Source organism: Mucor velutinosus, assembly GCF_035048745.1.
Source record: "Mucor velutinosus strain NIH1002 chromosome Unknown tig00001561, whole genome shotgun sequence".
Lineage (NCBI taxonomy): Eukaryota > Fungi > Mucoromycota > Mucoromycetes > Mucorales > Mucoraceae > Mucor > Mucor velutinosus.
Window position 1 is genome coordinate 717,114 of NW_027041903.1, and position 18,555 is coordinate 735,668.

The following is an 18,555-nucleotide window of genomic DNA, read 5'->3' on the forward strand; positions in this document are numbered from 1 at the left end:
CCAAAATCGAGTTTTTGGCGATATGTTAATGTCAAATGGAGATCGAAGCATAAAAAGTCAATCTAAACCACATTTACAGTGATCTGCGTATCATTTCTCTATTTCACGCCAATTACTAAAAACAAGTTTTATTGCCAGAAGTGATCATACTAATGTTAAATGTGCGAATATATGTGAATAAATTGTTTGTTATATAGTGGAAGATTCAGGTATGTCTTGTTCTTGATCCTCGTAATTAAAATTTCTATCAAGAGTTATCAGCACAACAGGGTCAACATACAGTCCTTACACCAACTTACCCAGTCATCAGGAATCGTTTGTGCCCATCTAAACTTCTCCAACAAGGTTTTACTAAATACCTTCTCCTGAGGGACATCATGCTTTCTACACCAAGCAACAGTGATGCGAGGGTCAATGTAATTCAATTTAGAAGTGCCCAATGCAATTTCCTTATTCTCCTCTTTATCCGTTGCTTGGTTCTTTGTAGCTGCAATGCGTTCATCAATCTTTTGGATAGCAGCAATCAACTTTTCTACAGTCATGCTTGCTCTTGGTTCAATCTTTGCTAGTTTACGTTCTTTCTTCAAGCGATCTTGGAGTTCAGTAGCAGCCTTCAATTTTTCTTTTAGTTCAGATTGAGGCATACGAGGCTGTTTCTCTGCAATCAGCTTGTCGTTTTGCTTTTCAAACTTTGATTTGATCTTTTCCTTTTCCTTCTCCACCAAATTCTTCTCATGTTCCACAATCCATTCGTCTTCAAGATCAGATTCTATCTCTGCGTATTCGGGCTTCTTCTTCATTTTAGGATCCAAGGCGTACAACTGCTTTCGAAGCTTCATGCGTTGATATTTGAGCGCTCGAATACGATCACCAATCTTGGAAATCATCTGGTCATGTGTTTTGGATGCGGATTTCTGATGGTTACATAAGACAGCCACTTGACGATTAGCACGGTTGTATGATAAAAGTTTATCAGCGACTGAGTCATCGGGTTTGGTGAGCTCATCCACTTGTTGCTGGAAGGTGATGGATGCGTTATAGGTACGGAACACCTTGGCAGAGAGGCCCTTCATGTAGCTATTCAGATGCTTGTTGAGGCCAGCAGTTGTCAATCGATCAAAGATCATTTGTCCCTCTCCCACTTGCTTCTTGAAGATCTTGATGTTCTTGTACACTTGAGGTTCCACCTGAACAGAGTTCTGGTATCGAATGGAATCTTTACCCAAAAAATCAAAGTGCAAAATATTGTCAGGCTCCAATGTAATATGTTCGTAGCGAAGAGAACAACAACCAACAGTATCAGCTTCATCTTCACCCTTTTCGTTACCAGCTCTCAGGGCAAGTCTATCAATCAAGTACATGGCAGTGGCACGTTGACGGACTTCACTCAACTTATCCTTCAAATCTCTATTGTAATCGCTACGGATCTTTGCAACATGTTTCTATAGGAATTGTTGAGTAACACTGAAAATTGCATATCAATAGTGATTACCTTCAGCTCTCTCGCTTTTTCAAACTTTTGCATATCACTTTGACCTTTCCAAGTTGAAGTAGCAGCCAAGAAGACGTACTTGATGGCACCATTGACATTCTCCTTCCAGGTAGCTAGCCACGTGGCAGTTTGATCGTGAACAACAGAAGCCCATTTGTGGCCCTTGGGAGGCTCAGGAATCTTTGCATCGACACCCAAATTGAGAGTCACTTGCTCAGGCTGGACACGCTTCTTGAGTCTACCCGTCTTGGGATGGCTGCCTCTGCCACGGAACAAGCCTGGAGGCTCGATTCTGAAATTACCGACCTTTTCCTTGCGACCATCGACAAGAGCATAAAGATAAGGCTCTTCAGCTTTTGTCTTCTCCTCCTTGGCTTTCTACAATTGTCATGCAAACACACGCTATTAATACCATGATTCAAGCAATAAAACTGCTTGTGCTTACGAGCTTTTCTTCCTTGGTCATTGCCTTTTTCTTTTCCTTGTCTTGTTCAAACTTGTTCCAGATAGGCCTGAAATCACACTTGCTGAATTCCTTGATTTTAGGGTTCTATAAAGCCACCCAATGTCATGATTCATCATCCTTACACAACGCTAATCAATCACTATTTACCTTGGGATCCTTCTTCAACACTTCTTGCCAATCTTCAAAGAAATTCTTTTGAAATACAGGGTTTTGGCCATGCTCTGTTTCCAACAAGGCAGCAAAGAAAGAAGCGACTTCTTCAGCTTCAGGACTCAGTGTGATAGGCTGACCATCGTACTTCATCTTGACACCATGAGGAACATACTCTGGAGGAAACATGACACCGCTATGTTGAAGCGTAGTCCATTTTACAGAGTCATCAGATTCGATTTCAGTAGTTTGCTCCTCCTCCCACCATTTGTAGAAATCAGGATCTTCAGCATCTTTCTTCACCTTCTTCTCGCGCTTTACTGGCGTTGCTTTGGTATCTGCTGGACGTTTTCTACTAAGTCTGTCTACATCCATTGGCTCGGCTTTAACCTTTTTTAATGCTACCTTTTTCTGGGCCTGTATTGCGCAAAAATTTAATTAAATACTTCTATAATTGAAAATGTTGTTGTTCCCTTACCAGAGGCACTTCATCGTCGCTATCACTCTTAATCTCTTGCTTGATGGGTTTAGTGGCTGACGAGGAGGCTGGCTTGCGAGCATTGAGCGCAACTCGCTTGGACAATGGGACATCGTCATCGCTATTCTGGTCTGCTTTAGTTTCACCAACGCGCTTTTTACACTCCACTTTTTGAGAGAGAGGTTTGTCGTCCTCATCATCACTGCTCTCCTGATTCATGGGTGCGGGTTTCGAGGGTGCTGCAGTGCGATTGCGTTGGGCTAGTGGAACGTCGTCTTCATCACTGCTTTCATGGGAAGGCACAGCAATCTTGAAGGGTTTTGCTATGGGATACACATGAACATTTGGTAAACTTTAAATTGGCAAATTGGACCCAGAAAGATGGCTATCCAAGTCATTTTTCTGGTACAGCAGATAGATTACCTTGAGCATTTGGATTCAACATTTTCTGTGAGTGTTTATTCAGAGAAAAAAGAGAAAACAAGATGTAATGTAAAGAGCTCATTTTAAATGTAGAATAATTTTCATTGTCTCTTGAAAAAAACAAAGTCATTTGCCCATGTAGCGGTTATTCAATGGAGGGATGTTAGTAGAAAGGGTCTGCTAAAGTTGGCCAATTGGGCAGATATCTTCTATCGACTAAGGGCCAAACCTGCTTTGCGTCATAGAGTTCTATAAACTGTTGATCCATTGATCTCGACTTTGGGTGAGAGAATCTTCTGTACTCATCGAATATAGATGTGTGACTCCAGTTCTGGATCTTCCTTAGACATCCTATTAAGCAACCAGTTCTATGCTATAGTGGGGCAAATGTTAACTAGACATGTCGTCTACTTGCAAGCCACGTAGATTGTACCTTTCCCTTGTTGCAGTGAATCAAGATGGGGTGGTTTCGTTTATCTAGTAGTGCTGCTAATGCTGCACTGATCTTGTCTTCTGGAACTATGGGAAATCAAATGTGAATAAGATGACATGCTGACCACTCTACTCTTAAATTACTTTGCACAAATGGCTCCTACATCACAGTGAGTTATTCAATCGTGTTGTATTCGCATCTCTATATACTACCTTGTTTCCTGCTATACCAAACTGCAAGAATTGTATATTCTGCTCTTCTAAAAACTTCATATTTTGCTCTGGATACTCTTCCAGAATGAGTGTTCTAATAATAATTGTGAGATAGAGGTTTTCACATTGGCACGGCTCTACATGTAAACCTTACAGCACGCTTTTCAATTTTAGCTTTTCTAGAAATTTGTAATGCTTCTTCTTGGGAAACGATGATCGATACACATGCTCACACACCATGTTGAAGTTTTCGGGAGGAATCAAAGCTTCTTCAAATAATTCAGTGTCGTCGTGCACGTTGAACGTATCCAAGACGGACCAATTTGGGTCAGGTAATGCTTTGGGTATGGTTGTCACTGTATTTTCTTCAGTCGCTGTATTGGAAGCATTGGATGACTCTTCTGTTACTTTGTCTATCATGTTGCGTCGTGTCTATTCGTTTGTAATAAAGAAAATGCCAGAGCGATAATGGGAAAAGACTGGGCGTCTACACTACATTCACCGGCGTTTCAAACAAATGTTCGTAGCTACATTCGCATTGGTGGCCTGGAGTAGTTTCAGAGGTGATAAAACCCTGTCTATGCGATCAAGTCATCATAGCAGTTGCGCATCCACAAGCCAAGCATTTAACCTTGAGTTTGCTACAGCAGTCAGTTGCTCGAATTTTTATGTAGGCAGCAGTAAACTCGTTTAATGACATGCAGTCGACGAGATACAGTTCAAAGTGTTGCGAACCATTTTGAAGCAAAATCGTCTAAATTTATGGTAGATGCTTGATTTTATCAGGTAACTTAAAGCATCATTCTATATAAGCTTTTTGTTTAAAAAGGTGCATAAAGAGCTTTCAACAGGCATTTGCCTTGATCAGATGGTAGTATCCAGATTCAACAAAAGAACTGATGATTTCTGGTAAATACAGATGCAATTGCTATATCTTACTGAAATATGCCAGTATACAACTTTTCAACTCTCTATTTTAATGCGAGAACCCGCCCTAGCTCGCCTGTCATTGCAAATCTGACTCTTTAGGGATGCTCCACGTCTGTTCCAACGAGAAAATTTCATCTAAGGGCAGACACCATACTAGCGATGTCGTTTACTACCTAAAAGTATGTAAGACACAGCAAAATTTAGATGCATTGAGCCGCGTTTTCTCGCGTCAAAAGCTGTTTTAGCCTGCACCAAACAATTTCTATCATCCAGCAGTAACTGTCTGTGACCTTTGCTCAATTTTTTGGGATCGTCGAAAATCGACTCCAAACCATGAGGTATCCCTCGTGGTTTTCATCAAAAATCAAATGATCGTGTTTTTGACCTCCAAAATGAAGACTTTTGCTATGGTATATCTTAAATCAAAATGTTTCTCTCGATCCAAAGCAACCCCCTAAAAAACAAGTTTACGAGACATTGATTTGCGAAATCTCGACATTTTGGGCAAAAACCTTATTTCATATTTTCCAATATTTTTCAATAGGATTGTTAGAAATTTTTCCTGTATTTAGCACCATCAGATGCGCCGTGAAAAGTACTCCAAAAATGCATTAGGAAGTATGGGATGATTATCTAGACTTCTATAGTCGAATCTAGCAAAATAAATCGATCAAGTCGACAATTAATCAAAACTGGCCAATCTTAAAAAGTAAATTTGTATTCTGAGTTTAAATATATATGAGTGCTGGCTGGCTGGACATAATGCTCATAATGAAACTACTCATTGTTTGTGTTTCTAATGAATAGGGAACAGAAGAAAATTGCAATTTAAATACTAATGCAGTTTGGTTTATATAGCTTCAATTGATTTTGCTATACAATTTCATATATGACTATTTCAATCGTTGCGAATTGCTCGTCCACATGCGGACCTTGATGCGAAATACCAAATTGTCAATCTACTCAAGAAGATTACATATGATTTTCAAGCGAGAGCCTCAGTGTAGCATATTGAGATATGGCAAAACAGCTGTTGTTTCATACTGGTGCCTACAAGCTTTTGAATTCTACAGAAAAACAGTTTAATATACAAAGATCAAAGGGCCTCAATGTTGCCTAAATGGGATGATTCCCAGTAAAGGCAAATAGTTGGCTTTAAATGTTGGGATGAGCCTTCAAATTGACTCGATTGTAAAGAACATTTTCAAGTGAGTTAGCCAAGTATATCAAGACCAAAAAAAAATCTGATTGCTATACTAGAGTTTCTCAAGTTTAAAAACACTTTTGTTCACATACGAAGACTCGAAATGTAACTATAATCAAATAGACGAACTGTCATGCTGACTATTTGTGAGGATTCAGAGACGTCATCAACGGCAAAGGATGTTGAATCTGTCTTCCATCTGGGCAGGTACCAAAAGGAAAAACAAAATAGTTTTCATTTCTTGACTCTTGATCAATCCACACTCCCCACTCTCTTTTTTTTTTCTGTAAATCATCAACATGTTCAGAGCTTTAAATCGTTTTGCTATCGAAAGACCTGTTATCTTTTGGTCCTTTGTTCTTGGAACAACCGGTAAAAATCCGCTGAAGCATATGTAGTATGCAACAATTGTAAAATTAACTCACATCAACCCCCCGCATTTAGGTCCTGTCATGGTTCTCACAGTTCCCAAGTTCAGACGTGAATATCTCGGCTTCAAGGGTAATGAACCTCTTCCCATTTCATATCCTCGTAAGTTTATTGTGGCAGTAAATGATAGTTGTGATCCAAAAATTGATCAACGTTGGAATTGATAGTTCCCAACCGTGCTCGCACTCCCGTCAGTGGTTACGAAGATAGCGCCTAAAGTAGAGATTATAGAAAAAGAATAAAAAATCAATTGGAATCAAGGAACATATTGCACAAACACTCAATGTTATTTACCTATTCAATTGGAATATCAATTTATAATAGAAACAGTTAGATACAAAATGCATCAAATGTAGCTCTTATTGAATCAAGTATGTCGCTATGGTTCTTGTGAATGTAGGATTGGAAGGAACCGATAGAAGAGATGGCATCTTTTTCAACAAGCTTGAAGACTATAAAGAGGAATTAGCATGAATGTCCATCATGCCAGCGATATGGAGTCTAGAGTCTTGTGTATATGCCGCATGCAACTTTTTTATGAGTAATTTCAGCGTAGCATTGCTTCGAGAAACCCACAGTGTTCTTTGAGGCAGAAAGTCTAAATCCCAACACAAATTCGCAATGCATTTGCTCACTTGAAGGGCTTGGTAATGTTAAAATTAGTCATTTCCTGAGAGAAAGACGAATTCACAAACGAAAGCTATCCCGCCTCTTCCTCACTCGATCAACTTTAACATGGAAAGATTCCATCTTTGAAAAGACCTTCATAATGGCATGATGAGACAATTTACAAACAGAGTAATGAAATAGGCCTATCAGTTCCGGTTACCGTTAGAAACATCATTGAAGGCCCAATAATAAGCTCTGATGTCCAACTAGACTTATCAATGATGATGTGAAAAACGAAATGGATCCAACTGTGCTGCTGATGCTTTATCTAAATGAACCTTTTATCTGTCGTACAAAAATCAACACATTGATGCTATGCAAGTTTTCAGTATTACTGATCTTTTAAAACCATGATTTCATGATTTATAATGATAGAAGCATCTCAAATGCAAAAAGAAAAAAAGTCTCTTAGTTCGGAATACATTCTTCATTGTCAAGCTTTCTTTCGGCCACGCTTCCGAAACGGCGTAGAAAATGCTTACATTTGAAGAAAAAAAGAACATAAAACCAAGTTTCTGATAAAGTTTTATGTCAATCTCCACTAGCCGAGCATCAAGATGCCACATCGTATTATCTTAATTTAAAGTGGTCTGCTTTTTCTATTTAGTATCTGCGGACATGTTGAATAAGATTAATTGCTGAATCAATAAAGTGATACACCTTGGGAACAAGCTATTTATATGGCCACATCTTTCAACTAGCTTTTTCTTTCTCTTTCTTTTCGCTTAGTTATATTTACTTGAAAATGCTTTCTGTTCGTAGTCTGCTTATTGATTCTCAACCTCAATCGCAAGCTCAGATCCATCAGCCTCAACAGAAGCAAGCGAGACCCTCGATATTGGACATTGCATCTTTATTAAATGATCAAGATGATTCGTACCTTCATATGATGCTATCAGGACAACAACAACAACAACAACAACAACAACAACACCACCACCACCACCACTACTCTTATTATACCCGCCATCATCACAACCATCATCAAGCTAACTACAGTCGAAGATCGCCACCTATATCATCGCATCCGTATTATTTAATTGACAAGCATCAGCGTAGATCTTCACGACAACATCAAACTGAGTCAAAAAAGATTGAGCAAGAACTGTTAGATGAGCGTAGGCAATCTTCCTCCTCCAATTCATCTTATGTGTTCTCCTTCACAACATCAAACTCAAACTCACAAAACGCTGGCGTTGAAGATCAAGATGTAGAGTATGACTTGCCATTAAAAGCTAAAAGAAAAAGAGCGTCCTCAAAGCAATTACATGTACTGAACAAAGTGTTCGAAAGAACATTCTTTCCATCAACTCAATTAAGAGCTGAATTGGGTCGTCAGCTAGGTATGAGCCCAAGAACAGTTCAAATATGGTTTCAGAATAAGCGTCAGGCAATCCGCACACGAGAGCGTTCTAGTTCCAGTAGAGAAAACTCAATGTCACCCGAATAAGTCTATTGTTATTCATTATCTTAACAACATATATCCCTTTAAATTATACTATACGTTACTTGATCAGAAATAAACTGTACTATACATTTTCTTCTTGAAGTTTAGTGATTCGTTAGTAAGATGCAGTGTAGTACTCATGGACCAGTTAGCCGGTTTCATATACAATGTTGCAGCATGACATATAAGCTGGTAATCACATGCAGGTTCTAAAACAAACTGAGATCACTTTGGATGTCTGTATATTCCCTGTTTTAGCACAATGCACCATACCTGTCATTTACGTCAAGTTACTCAGATGAAAAACTACACTTTATGTCTCTGAACCTTCATTTATACTCGCTATATTTGATCCACAGAAGTTTCTAAATATATATTTGCGCTGTGAGTCGAGCTTGACTATGAAAAAAGGCTTTGAAGGGCATGGACATTCTTGGTACCTCAATGACGATGCCCTGTACTTTATCAGATGTTGCTCCAACATAGATAACAAGACAATATCATCCAACCTTTATTCCAAAACTCTAGTTTTACATTTGGACCCTAATTCCTGATTCAATTTCTTTTTTTTTTTTTGATTATAAATATGAATATACAAACGTGGTTTTACAATTCATAAGAATAGGATAAAGATCAGCTTATATAAATCAATCATACAAAATGAAACAATTGTATTCTTTTTTTTAAAATTTTATGAGACCCTTTGAGCATCTACATATTGTAGCATTGGCACGCAAAATAACCTCCCTCGTATTTGTAAGCAGGCCGTGAATCTCGGATCATTTGCTTGCGTATCATGATAGAGAGAGACGTAGCCATTTCTACATCATGCATATCTGAATCAGTGAAACCTTGAATTTTAATATCAGTTTTTTTTTAGGAGTATATGAAAATAAGACATGTATGAAAAAAAGTTTCATTTGATGAGAGTGGGTAGTTTTATATGAATAACAAGCTTGGGTATTACACAAAGCTCCTCTTTTATGCGCGCAGTTAAGGGCCCCAATGGAGCGACCCTGATTTCAATTGCTGTTTCATGTCTTTATACATGGAAAAGATCGACTCTAAAATTTGATTACCCAAGATGTATCACTCAAGATCATGAATATAATCGAATGATCTGTGATAGACAATATTGATATTTAATCATTTTGATTTCTGTGCTCATAATCTCCATGTGCCATTTGTTAGTCATGATTATTTCTTTCCTCCAATTTGTCAGTAAACACTGTATATTGAAAGTACGTAATAAGGTTCCTTCTGCTATCTTTATGAAAACGGATATGATACGGACCGCCTAGTAATTTAAGCTATCGAGCTATGGACCACCTTATTTCAATTGATTTTACAGACTATCTATTGCGTTTAAAATGCCCAACTTGCCTTACAACCGCCATCGTCTCACTAATAAGCTGTATCATTTTGCTATGACACAACGATACAGCAATGGTACTCAACCTATCATTTCCAGCTGAATATCTGGATATAGCAGTATGCTCTAGATCCAGATTGATGCATACGAATACTTTCACGCCTATTTGTTATAACAAAAACACGCCTCATGACAAGCAAATGTATGAAACACAGCCAAATTTGACAGCTTTTAAGCCTTGATATCTTGACATGTAGACCGTTCTGGGCCATCGGAATAATGCCAAACAATTGTACTCAAGTAGCAGTAACTTCCCGACACCTTTGCACAACTTTTTTGGGGTCGTCAAAAATCGACCAAAAAGCATGCGAGGTACCTCGTAGTTTTCATCGAAAATCAAACGATCGCGTTTTTCACCTTGAAAATGGAGACTTTTACCAAGACATATAATAGATCAAAAAGTTTCTCTCGATCCAAAGCAACCTCTGAAATCACGTTTGTGAAGTTTTCAGATACAAAATTTCGACATTTTTAGCCAAAAGCCTCCTTTTATATTTTCTAAAATTGCTCGATAAGTTCATTAAAAGCATCTATTTTACTTGGCATCATCGGAAGCGCCTTGAAAAGTACTCCTAGAAAGCTTAAGGGAGCATTGGATGATCATTACAATTTAAATAGTCGAATCTCGCAAAATCGTTCGAACAAGTCGAAGAAAGTAGAGATATAGCCAATCTTGAACAGAAAACTTTGTTTTGAGTTTTAATTGTCTGGCGCTGTTGGCTAATCAAAAATGCTTTTCTGATGATGACAATAATAATTGTGATGCTGATTAAATGGGGATCATGGTATTGAAAGGACTATCGCTTAGCCTAAATACATTAGCTTGCTTTTACTGGGCATTTAAATAACTGGCAACGCCAGTTAGCCTGGCTCACCATCAAAATATATGCAATCGCAACCACCTAATTACAATTTGCAGTATTTCAACATGGCATACAGGCAGTATGCATTCCATTGATTTGTTTAGAAGAGACCACTGACACTGGCTGAAGATCTATTTTGATATGTGATGAGGATATCATTAAAACTTGTATCAGAATATATACATTGGCAATAAGGACTGCACCACTCTCGTTGACGATTGGCAGATTCTGAATGCGTCTATCTTTGCCAGCAATTAGGTCCAATTTTATTTAGAGGATCGAGCCAAATGTGGGCATCCCTGTAATATGATTTTAAGCTTGTTGCTATTCTTCGTTACTCAAGAGGATCTCATGAGCATGCTTGTTGATACGAGCAAAGATTTTTGAGCCTTGATCGGTACTTGATGTTAAATAGCTGCCTAATATTGGCAAACAACATCTTCATATCATAACATAATAAATTTATAGTCCCTGGACACTTTTACAACTCTAATATGAAAGCTGAGTTGATAGGCATTTGACAAGCATGGTTCATATACGATTAGAGATTTTATATTAAATTACTTTCAATCAACAATCAAGTTTCTTCTAACATTTTAGCTATTATTATAAATTTTGCGATATTAGCCAAAGGCCTGCGGCAGCCCGAGCTACCTGAATGTAGTTTGGTTTCCACCAAAGCGAAGCGTAGGTCAGAAGAGTCAAAAGGCTCATCATAACGTAATATTTTATGGTCACTACACACTTTCAAAGCCTCAAAAAGGAAAGAAATTGATCTAACAAGTATTTTGATAGACTGGCATTATTAAATATAGAATACAAGGAAGATAGCTTGGCTAAAGACAATGTTATATAATTTGTCACTTACTTTCCATACGCTTTAAAAGCATCTATTACTGTATTGCCTTTTTGATTGAGTTTGCCAACCAGCCCCACCAGCCCCACCAGCCGCCAAAATTAATTCAAACTCAGACTCATCGTCTGCTCCAGATTGGACAAATTTTGATATTTTTCGACTTGATCGAACTATTTTACCAGATTCGACTATGCAAAATATACTAATCATCTTATGCCTCATTAAGCTTTCTTGGGGTGCTTTTCAAGGCGCATCCAATGGTACCAAGTAAGATAGATGTTTTGAATAAACTTATTGAGCAATTTATGAAAATATGAAAAGAGGTTTCTGGCCGAAAAGTCGAGATTTTCCATATTAAGACCCCACAAAGATGATTTCAGTGGTTATGTTGGATTGATAGAAACATTTTGATTCGATATCATAACATAATAAATGTTCAGTACTTTTGCACTTTACAATCCTGATATGGAACCTGAGTTTCAAGGCATCTATCTGTCCTGGCTCATATCATAACATAATAAATGTTCAGTACTTTTGCACTTTACAATCCTAATATGGAACCTGAGTTTCAAGGCATCTATCTGTCCTGGCTCATATCATAACATAATAAATGTTCAGTACTTTTGCACTTTACAATCCTAATATGGAACCTGAGTTTCAAGGCATCTATCTGTCCTGGCTCATATCATAACATAATAAATGTTCAGTACTTTTGCACTTTACAATCCTAATATGGAACCTGAGTTTCAAGGCATCTATCTGTCCTGGCTCATATCATAACATAATAAATGTTCAGTACTTTTGCACTTTACAATCCTAATATGGAACCTGAGTTTCAAGGCATCTATCTGTCCTGGCTCATATCATAACATAATAAATGTTCAGTACTTTTGCACTTTACAATCCTAATATGGAACCTGAGTTTCAAGGCATCTATCTGTCCTGGCTCATATGAGAATAATGATTTTACAATCAATCAACAAAAACCACTGTTATTTCTACCCTCTTTCCTCTGCTCAATGCTGTCAATGTTTTATTTGAGCGACGTCTCAGAGCCTCAGAGATTTCATTACTTACTGCAGACATTTTATGCAACCCATGCATTGTCAATGTCCAGACTAACGTTATTAAATATAGAATGCAATAAAATATCATTATGAACGATATAGAAGGCAATAAAATATCATTATAAACGATAGTGCTATGACCTTCCACCTACTTTCTATACGCTTCGAGGGCATTTACTACTGTATTGCCTTATGAAAAGGGCATGAGTTTTCCAGCTGGCCCTACCAGCCAAAATTAATTCAAACCCAGAATCATAGTCTGTTCCAGATTGGACATATTTTGATAATTTTGGACTCGATCGAGCTATTTTTGCAGATTCGACTAAGTGAAGTATGATAATCACCCCATGCTTCCTTAAGCTTTCCTGGAGTACTTTTCAAGGCGCTTCCAATGGTACTAAGTAAAATAGATGTTTTGAAATCACTTATTGAATGATTTGTAAAAATATGAAAAGAGATTTATGGCCAAAATGTCGAAATTTTACATATCAAAGTCCCACAAAGATAATTTCAGAGGTTGCTTTGGATTGATAGAAACGTTTTGATTCAAGATATACCATATTAAAAGTCTTCATTATCAAGGTGAAAAATGCGATCGTTTGATTTTCGATGAAAACCATGAGGGGTACCTCATGCTTTTTGGTCGATTTTTGACCATGTTTTTTTGGTCCCCAAAAAGTCGAGCAAAAGTGTCAGAAAGTAACTGCCAGATGAAAGCAACCATTTGGGGCTATTCTGACGATCTAAAACGGCCTTGAACGCAAGAAAATTCAGCTCAAATGCACTCATACTTTGCTGTATTAGGGACACTAAGGACTAAAAAGTGGGAATATCAGTATGCTGCTTGCCCGTATATGAAGTAGCTACGTGTATATGGATGTAGAACCTCACATAAGAATCAGATCCACAGATAATATGAAGGGTTACTATGTGTAAGTGGAGGGTCAAAATGAAAGTAGCAGTATTTTGATAAAATACGCAAGAGCAATCAGTAGCACGAGCTGCCGCTGCGCAGGTTGGTTCTCTACCTTCGCTACGCTTCGGTGAGAACCATCCGAAGCATAAACACTCATATGATTAGTGATTATATATCAATCAACAATCAGGGTTCCTCTTCTAACATTTTAGCTATATTAATTTTGGGATATTAGCCAAAGGCCCGCGGCAGCGCGAGCCGTTTGAACGTAGGTTGGTTTCCACCGAAGCGAAGCGTAGGTCAGGAAACCACCCGAAGTGCTGAAAGGCTCGTATACCATAGTAAAAGTCTTCATTATCAAGGTCAAAAATGCGATCGTTTGATTTTCAACGAAAACCATGAGGGGTACCTCATGCTTTTTGGTCGATTTTTGTCCATGTTTTTTTGGTCCCCAAAGAGTTGAGCCAAGGTGCCAGAAAGTAACTGTTAGATGAGAGCAACTGTTTGGTGCTATTCTGACGATCTAAAACGGCCTTGAACGCGAGGAAACGCAGCTCAAATGCACTCAGGTTTTGCTGTTATTAGGCACATTCTAGGCTAAAAAGTGATAATATCTGTATGATACTTGCCCGTATATGAAGTAGCTACGTGTATACGGATGTAGAGCATCCCATAAACATCAGGTCCACAGATAACATGAAGGGCTTTCACGAGTAAGTGGAGGGTCAAAGAAAGTAGCAGTATTTTGATAAGATACGCAAGGGCAATAGGCAGCGCGAGCTGCCACTGCCCAGGTTGGTTCTCACCGAGGCGAAGCAAAGGTAAAGAGCCATCCGAAGCATAAACACTCGTATACATATAAGCAATGTAAAGCAATGACAAGCCAGACCACAAGCATGTGCGTCATCATGGAGAGAAACAAGCGTAAATATATAACATTCCGTCTTAGACGCATCAGTAGTATACCTTTTGCAAGTAAGTGTCATATGTATGGAGTCAGTAGGTGGTCCATAAGAACTTTTAAGGTGGTGGTCTGTATCAAGCCTGGTGCATGAACGTTTTACATTATTATTTTACTTGTTAGTGCTATGGCTTCTGATTTAGAAATCTGCTTGTATGCAATTCAAATTAGCCACCACCACTGTTCGAGAATTATTCAGATACACATCTCACTCAAAGATTTGTTAACTACAACAATGGAAAAATCTCAGGTTAGTTTTATGAAATTAGCAGTGTGATGCATGATTTATGCAAAAAGAGAGGTGAAATTTATGCACTAGATGGAAGCTGCTGATTGTCATTTTATATATACATACATTTAGGAAAATAAAAAAAAAAAGAGAGAGAGAGAAAAAGAAAAAATAATATATGAAGAGGAATTAAACGAAACTTGAACTATGAAAGAAAAGGGGAAATATATGTAATAAATATTGGAGAAATGTGTTTTCTGGGATTCTTGCAAGAAAGATATATTCTAGGTGATGTTTAGTTTTCTTGGATCTTTTTTCGTCATCTGTTTTTGTTTCCGGCAAGTTTATCTTTTCTTTGGTACATTTGGTTTTGGTTTGTGATAAACGTGACACTAGCAATCAAATAAAGATGAATATCGTGATGAATGATATAGCACAAATATTTACTCACCTTGTGGGCATGTCGATACCAAAGTACGCTATTCTTTCTTTTAACATTGCTCACAGCAACCCATGTATGGCACTGATGGCATAACCCTTCAACCAAATCTTGATCAACCCAGCGTGTTTCTAATGGCTGAACGAATTCTTTACCAGAGACAGAAGAGATACCATGGAAGAATTGTTTATGATACCTTTTTTCAAAGATTAACATAAATATTTATGCATGTAACACTATTACAATCCTTACCAATATGCACTGTTTTTGAGCTGTAACCATTTACCGGGCTTACATGTGTCACATAAACCCTCCTTTGACTGACCGTTATATCTAACCCAGGCTGGCGTATACTTGTCACCAGCAAAGCGAAGTTTCTGTTTGCGAGGTCTGGCTTCTGGATCAGTCCTTGCTGCTTCGACATCTCGAGCTGACATATCAGGATAGTCTTCCTCATTCGTTTCTTGTTCAAGTTCTTCATCAAAGTCATCAGAATTGGAAGATTTTTGCTTCTTGCGCTTCGGTTTAGATATGATGGGAGAAGCGTGTTGTTGCTGCTGCTGATGTGGATGCTGACCTTGCTGAGATTCCATTGCTGGATGAGTTGGTAGTGGTAATTTTCCATTATTAGGATAGTAATAGCGCTGCTGCATAGGGTGCTGAGGCGGGAAAGTATAGGAATAGTAAGAGTGCTGTGGTTGTGGTTGTGGTTGCTGTGAGTCTAATTCACGCTTCACACCAACATTGCTAGATAAATCAGGCTGACGCGCAAGAGGATGTAACATTGAAACTCCACCAGGATGATGATGATGTTGATCAGCTTGTTGCGGTGGCTGTTGTTGCTGTTGTTGAGGATGGGGAGGGGGGTAGCGGTGTTGATAGGTATGAGGAACAAGGGGAGAGCTCATAGTAGGATGATAGAGCCTACCATGTTGACGAGGAGAAATGGGATGATTTGAGTACTCTACAGAGCTGTAAGGATGCTGTGATTGCTGTTGATGATGGGGATGTTGTGATTGTAATTGATGTAAATCATCGTGACTCCAAGAAACTTTAGTTGGAGTGTGATGACTGTAAAGGTTTTCTTGCTTGAAGACAGGCGCATCAGAATGAGCAGTGTTCAGAGACGAAGAGGAAGAGGAGGCGGGGGCATTCACTGATGTACTGGTGCTTGCTGCTTTGTGTAAGAGGTCAGGTCTTTCCAAGAACGCCTCAGGCATTGTTTGCCAGCTCATATTAACATCATATGAATGACGACGGTTCGATTCTGCTTCATTGATCAAGACATCGCCCCAAGCGCTTTTGTTTTGTGATGGGATTGACATATCATCTTGCCATTGTTGTTGTTGAGGATGGACTGTAAATTGTATGAAAAAAATTTTTTTTTTTTTTTTAGTAATCAGCTAATATTTTATGCGCATAATGTGTCTCCTTATTTCATGCTATATTTAAGCTTTTGTATCTCTTGTCCTCCACCTCCCCTTCTTTTTTTTTTCTCTTAACATGAGAATAAACGATAATTTACCTTTATGCTCGAGTTCATTTGCTTTTGGAAATGCCATTAGTTTGTTAAAATTAGCTAATAACATGGCTGCTTCAATAGAATTTCTTTGTTGTGATAGATGTAAACTCAGTTGAGCTTCATGATTTAACCCAAATGGTAAGCCTAAGATAGCTGGACTACTCTTGCGTTTATCGTATCTGTTGAGTAATAGAGCAGGATTTAAGCTTTCACGATCAACGGGATCTTGAGACGAGGAGGAAGAGGAAGATGCCATGTTAGCATCCTCTTGAGCCGGGGTGACCATAGTGGCAATGGGGTAAGTAAATGTAGCGGCATCTTCGTTGCTAGCACCATCGTCTTCTTCAACCAATGTTGGCAATATCTTTGGGATGCTGGATGTGCTTGAACTTGCAGTGAAGTTTGGTTTGTAGTCTGAGGTTGATGGCATATTCATGCGGTCATTAGAGCGATCTGCATAATGAAGGCCAGAACGCTCCTCTTTTGCAGGAAGATATCCTTGTATATCCATGATTAAATGATTTTTTTAAAGCGAGATTTATATTTTTTCCTGCTTGCTTAGATTTCCCTCTCTACATGATGCAAAGGATTTGGTGATTTAGAAAATCGCATCTAGATACAGTTTTATGCAACGCTTACTTTTGATTCTTCTCTTTATAAATGTGAAAATCAGCAATATCAGAAAGAAGAAAGGTGGTATTCAGTGCTTCTTTTTAATGGCTAAAATAAAAAGGAAAAGAGTATAAAATGTGTTTGCAAAAAAATTAAAGCAAAAAAAAAAAGAAGAAAAAAAGGCTTAACCAATCAATGCAAGATAGGTTGAGCCTCACTATGGCCAATGTGACTGTACAGACTATTTAGTTTCGATCTGATTTGGTCACAAATCCTCCAAAGCACATCAAATGTAGCATAATATTTGTGTAGATTTGTTGCTATGCATCTCATCCGTCAGTTTCTCTCGATTTATTTCTTGTGAAATGTGTTAAGTATTCATATTTCAGATAGAAAAAAGATGCATTAGATGGCTTGTTGTTTCAAACTCATTAAAATGCATCATTGGATGAATTTCACATTGAATAAAATTGGTTTCTTATATTTGTGATACTCGAGAAAAATTTGTTTTTATTATTATTGTAACCCCTTGATAGTTTGCAGTGTGAGGACGTGTGCTCGTGTAAGCAGTAGCCTTAGGCATCAAACATGAATTTATGACGTCAAAATAGCAGTTTGTTTAGTACAAAGGATAGCTCAAATGTTCATTTATGCTGTTCATTCTTGATCGATTCCCCGTTAATGAACAAATCTTTGTTCTTTTTTCCAATTTTTTTTTTCGGTGATTTTACTGTGAAACTCTTTCTTCTCTTCTCTGCATTTCTTACTGCTATTGTGCAGGGAAAAGCATTTCTTTGCTTGTTGTAATGAGATGAAAATTTTTTACTAATATGAGATGATACAATCTCAGACATGAGCACCAAATGTCTTGCCAGTAGCTTAAAATGAGGATAATCCCGACTCAAATCAACTATTGATTGATGCAAAACTCTTTTGTTCGATATAAAACATAGCTAATAATTGCTGATTTTATCATGAGGGGAAGCCTTGGCAACGAGACTTCTTGCTGCAATTATAATTTCAATGCTCTCGCTTTCTGGATGTCGCCTTTTTCCTTTGGCCATGCAGAGTTACACAGCATTTTTAAGGTAAATGATTGCACGTGGCCTTGTGCGTTACGAAAATCTTTCATTGTGCTTGCACACATAAGCACCCAACATTTATCATGCAAAAGAACATGATTATTTGGTCACCAAGAGAGACTTATTGATACGAAAGATCCTCAAAGGGCTTTCAAGGTGTTTCCCATCATCATTTCTGATATATATGCTATCAATGCAAACGTTCAATGTTAAATTTGGATTATTTGGGAATTATAGTTGCTA

At 38.0% G+C, this 18,555-nt stretch overlaps 5 protein-coding genes across 5 annotated transcripts; 2 read left to right on the forward strand and 3 right to left on the reverse strand.

The window, feature by feature from the left end:
* Positions 1-235: 235 nt before the first annotated feature.
* On the reverse strand, positions 236-3,031 carry ATC70_008381 (uncharacterized protein; the record flags this gene model as incomplete). Its single annotated transcript, XM_064827630.1, has 7 exons — positions 236-244; positions 300-1,442; positions 1,493-1,870; positions 1,938-2,042; positions 2,106-2,525; positions 2,587-2,909; positions 3,010-3,031. The coding sequence occupies 7 exons, from the start codon at positions 3,029-3,031 to the stop codon at positions 236-238; spliced, it is 2,400 nt and encodes a 799-aa protein (XP_064686914.1).
* A 372-nt stretch (positions 3,032-3,403) lies between these two features.
* On the reverse strand, positions 3,404-4,074 carry RPS15_3 (ribosomal protein S15; the record flags this gene model as incomplete). The annotated part of the gene is made up of 4 exons (XM_064827631.1): positions 3,404-3,528; positions 3,586-3,601; positions 3,655-3,748; positions 3,809-4,074. The coding sequence occupies 4 exons, from the start codon at positions 4,072-4,074 to the stop codon at positions 3,404-3,406; spliced, it is 501 nt and encodes a 166-aa protein (XP_064686915.1).
* Positions 4,075-6,087: 2,013 nt separating this feature from the next.
* Positions 6,088-6,434, forward strand: ATC70_008383 (uncharacterized protein; the record flags this gene model as incomplete). Its single annotated transcript, XM_064827632.1, has 3 exons — positions 6,088-6,160; positions 6,233-6,319; positions 6,385-6,434. The coding sequence occupies 3 exons, from the start codon at positions 6,088-6,090 to the stop codon at positions 6,432-6,434; spliced, it is 210 nt and encodes a 69-aa protein (XP_064686916.1).
* Positions 6,435-7,631: 1,197 nt separating this feature from the next.
* ATC70_008384 (uncharacterized protein) lies at positions 7,632-8,336 on the forward strand (the record flags this gene model as incomplete). Its single annotated transcript, XM_064827633.1, has 1 exon — positions 7,632-8,336. One exon carries the CDS (start codon positions 7,632-7,634, stop codon positions 8,334-8,336), a length of 705 nt encoding a protein of 234 aa, XP_064686917.1.
* Positions 8,337-15,001: 6,665 nt separating this feature from the next.
* ATC70_008385 (uncharacterized protein) lies at positions 15,002-17,129 on the reverse strand (the record flags this gene model as incomplete). Its single annotated transcript, XM_064827634.1, has 4 exons — positions 15,002-15,049; positions 15,109-15,292; positions 15,349-16,453; positions 16,622-17,129. 4 exons carry the CDS (start codon positions 17,127-17,129, stop codon positions 15,002-15,004), a joined length of 1,845 nt encoding a protein of 614 aa, XP_064686918.1.
* Between the last annotated feature and the right edge of the window lie 1,426 nt (positions 17,130-18,555).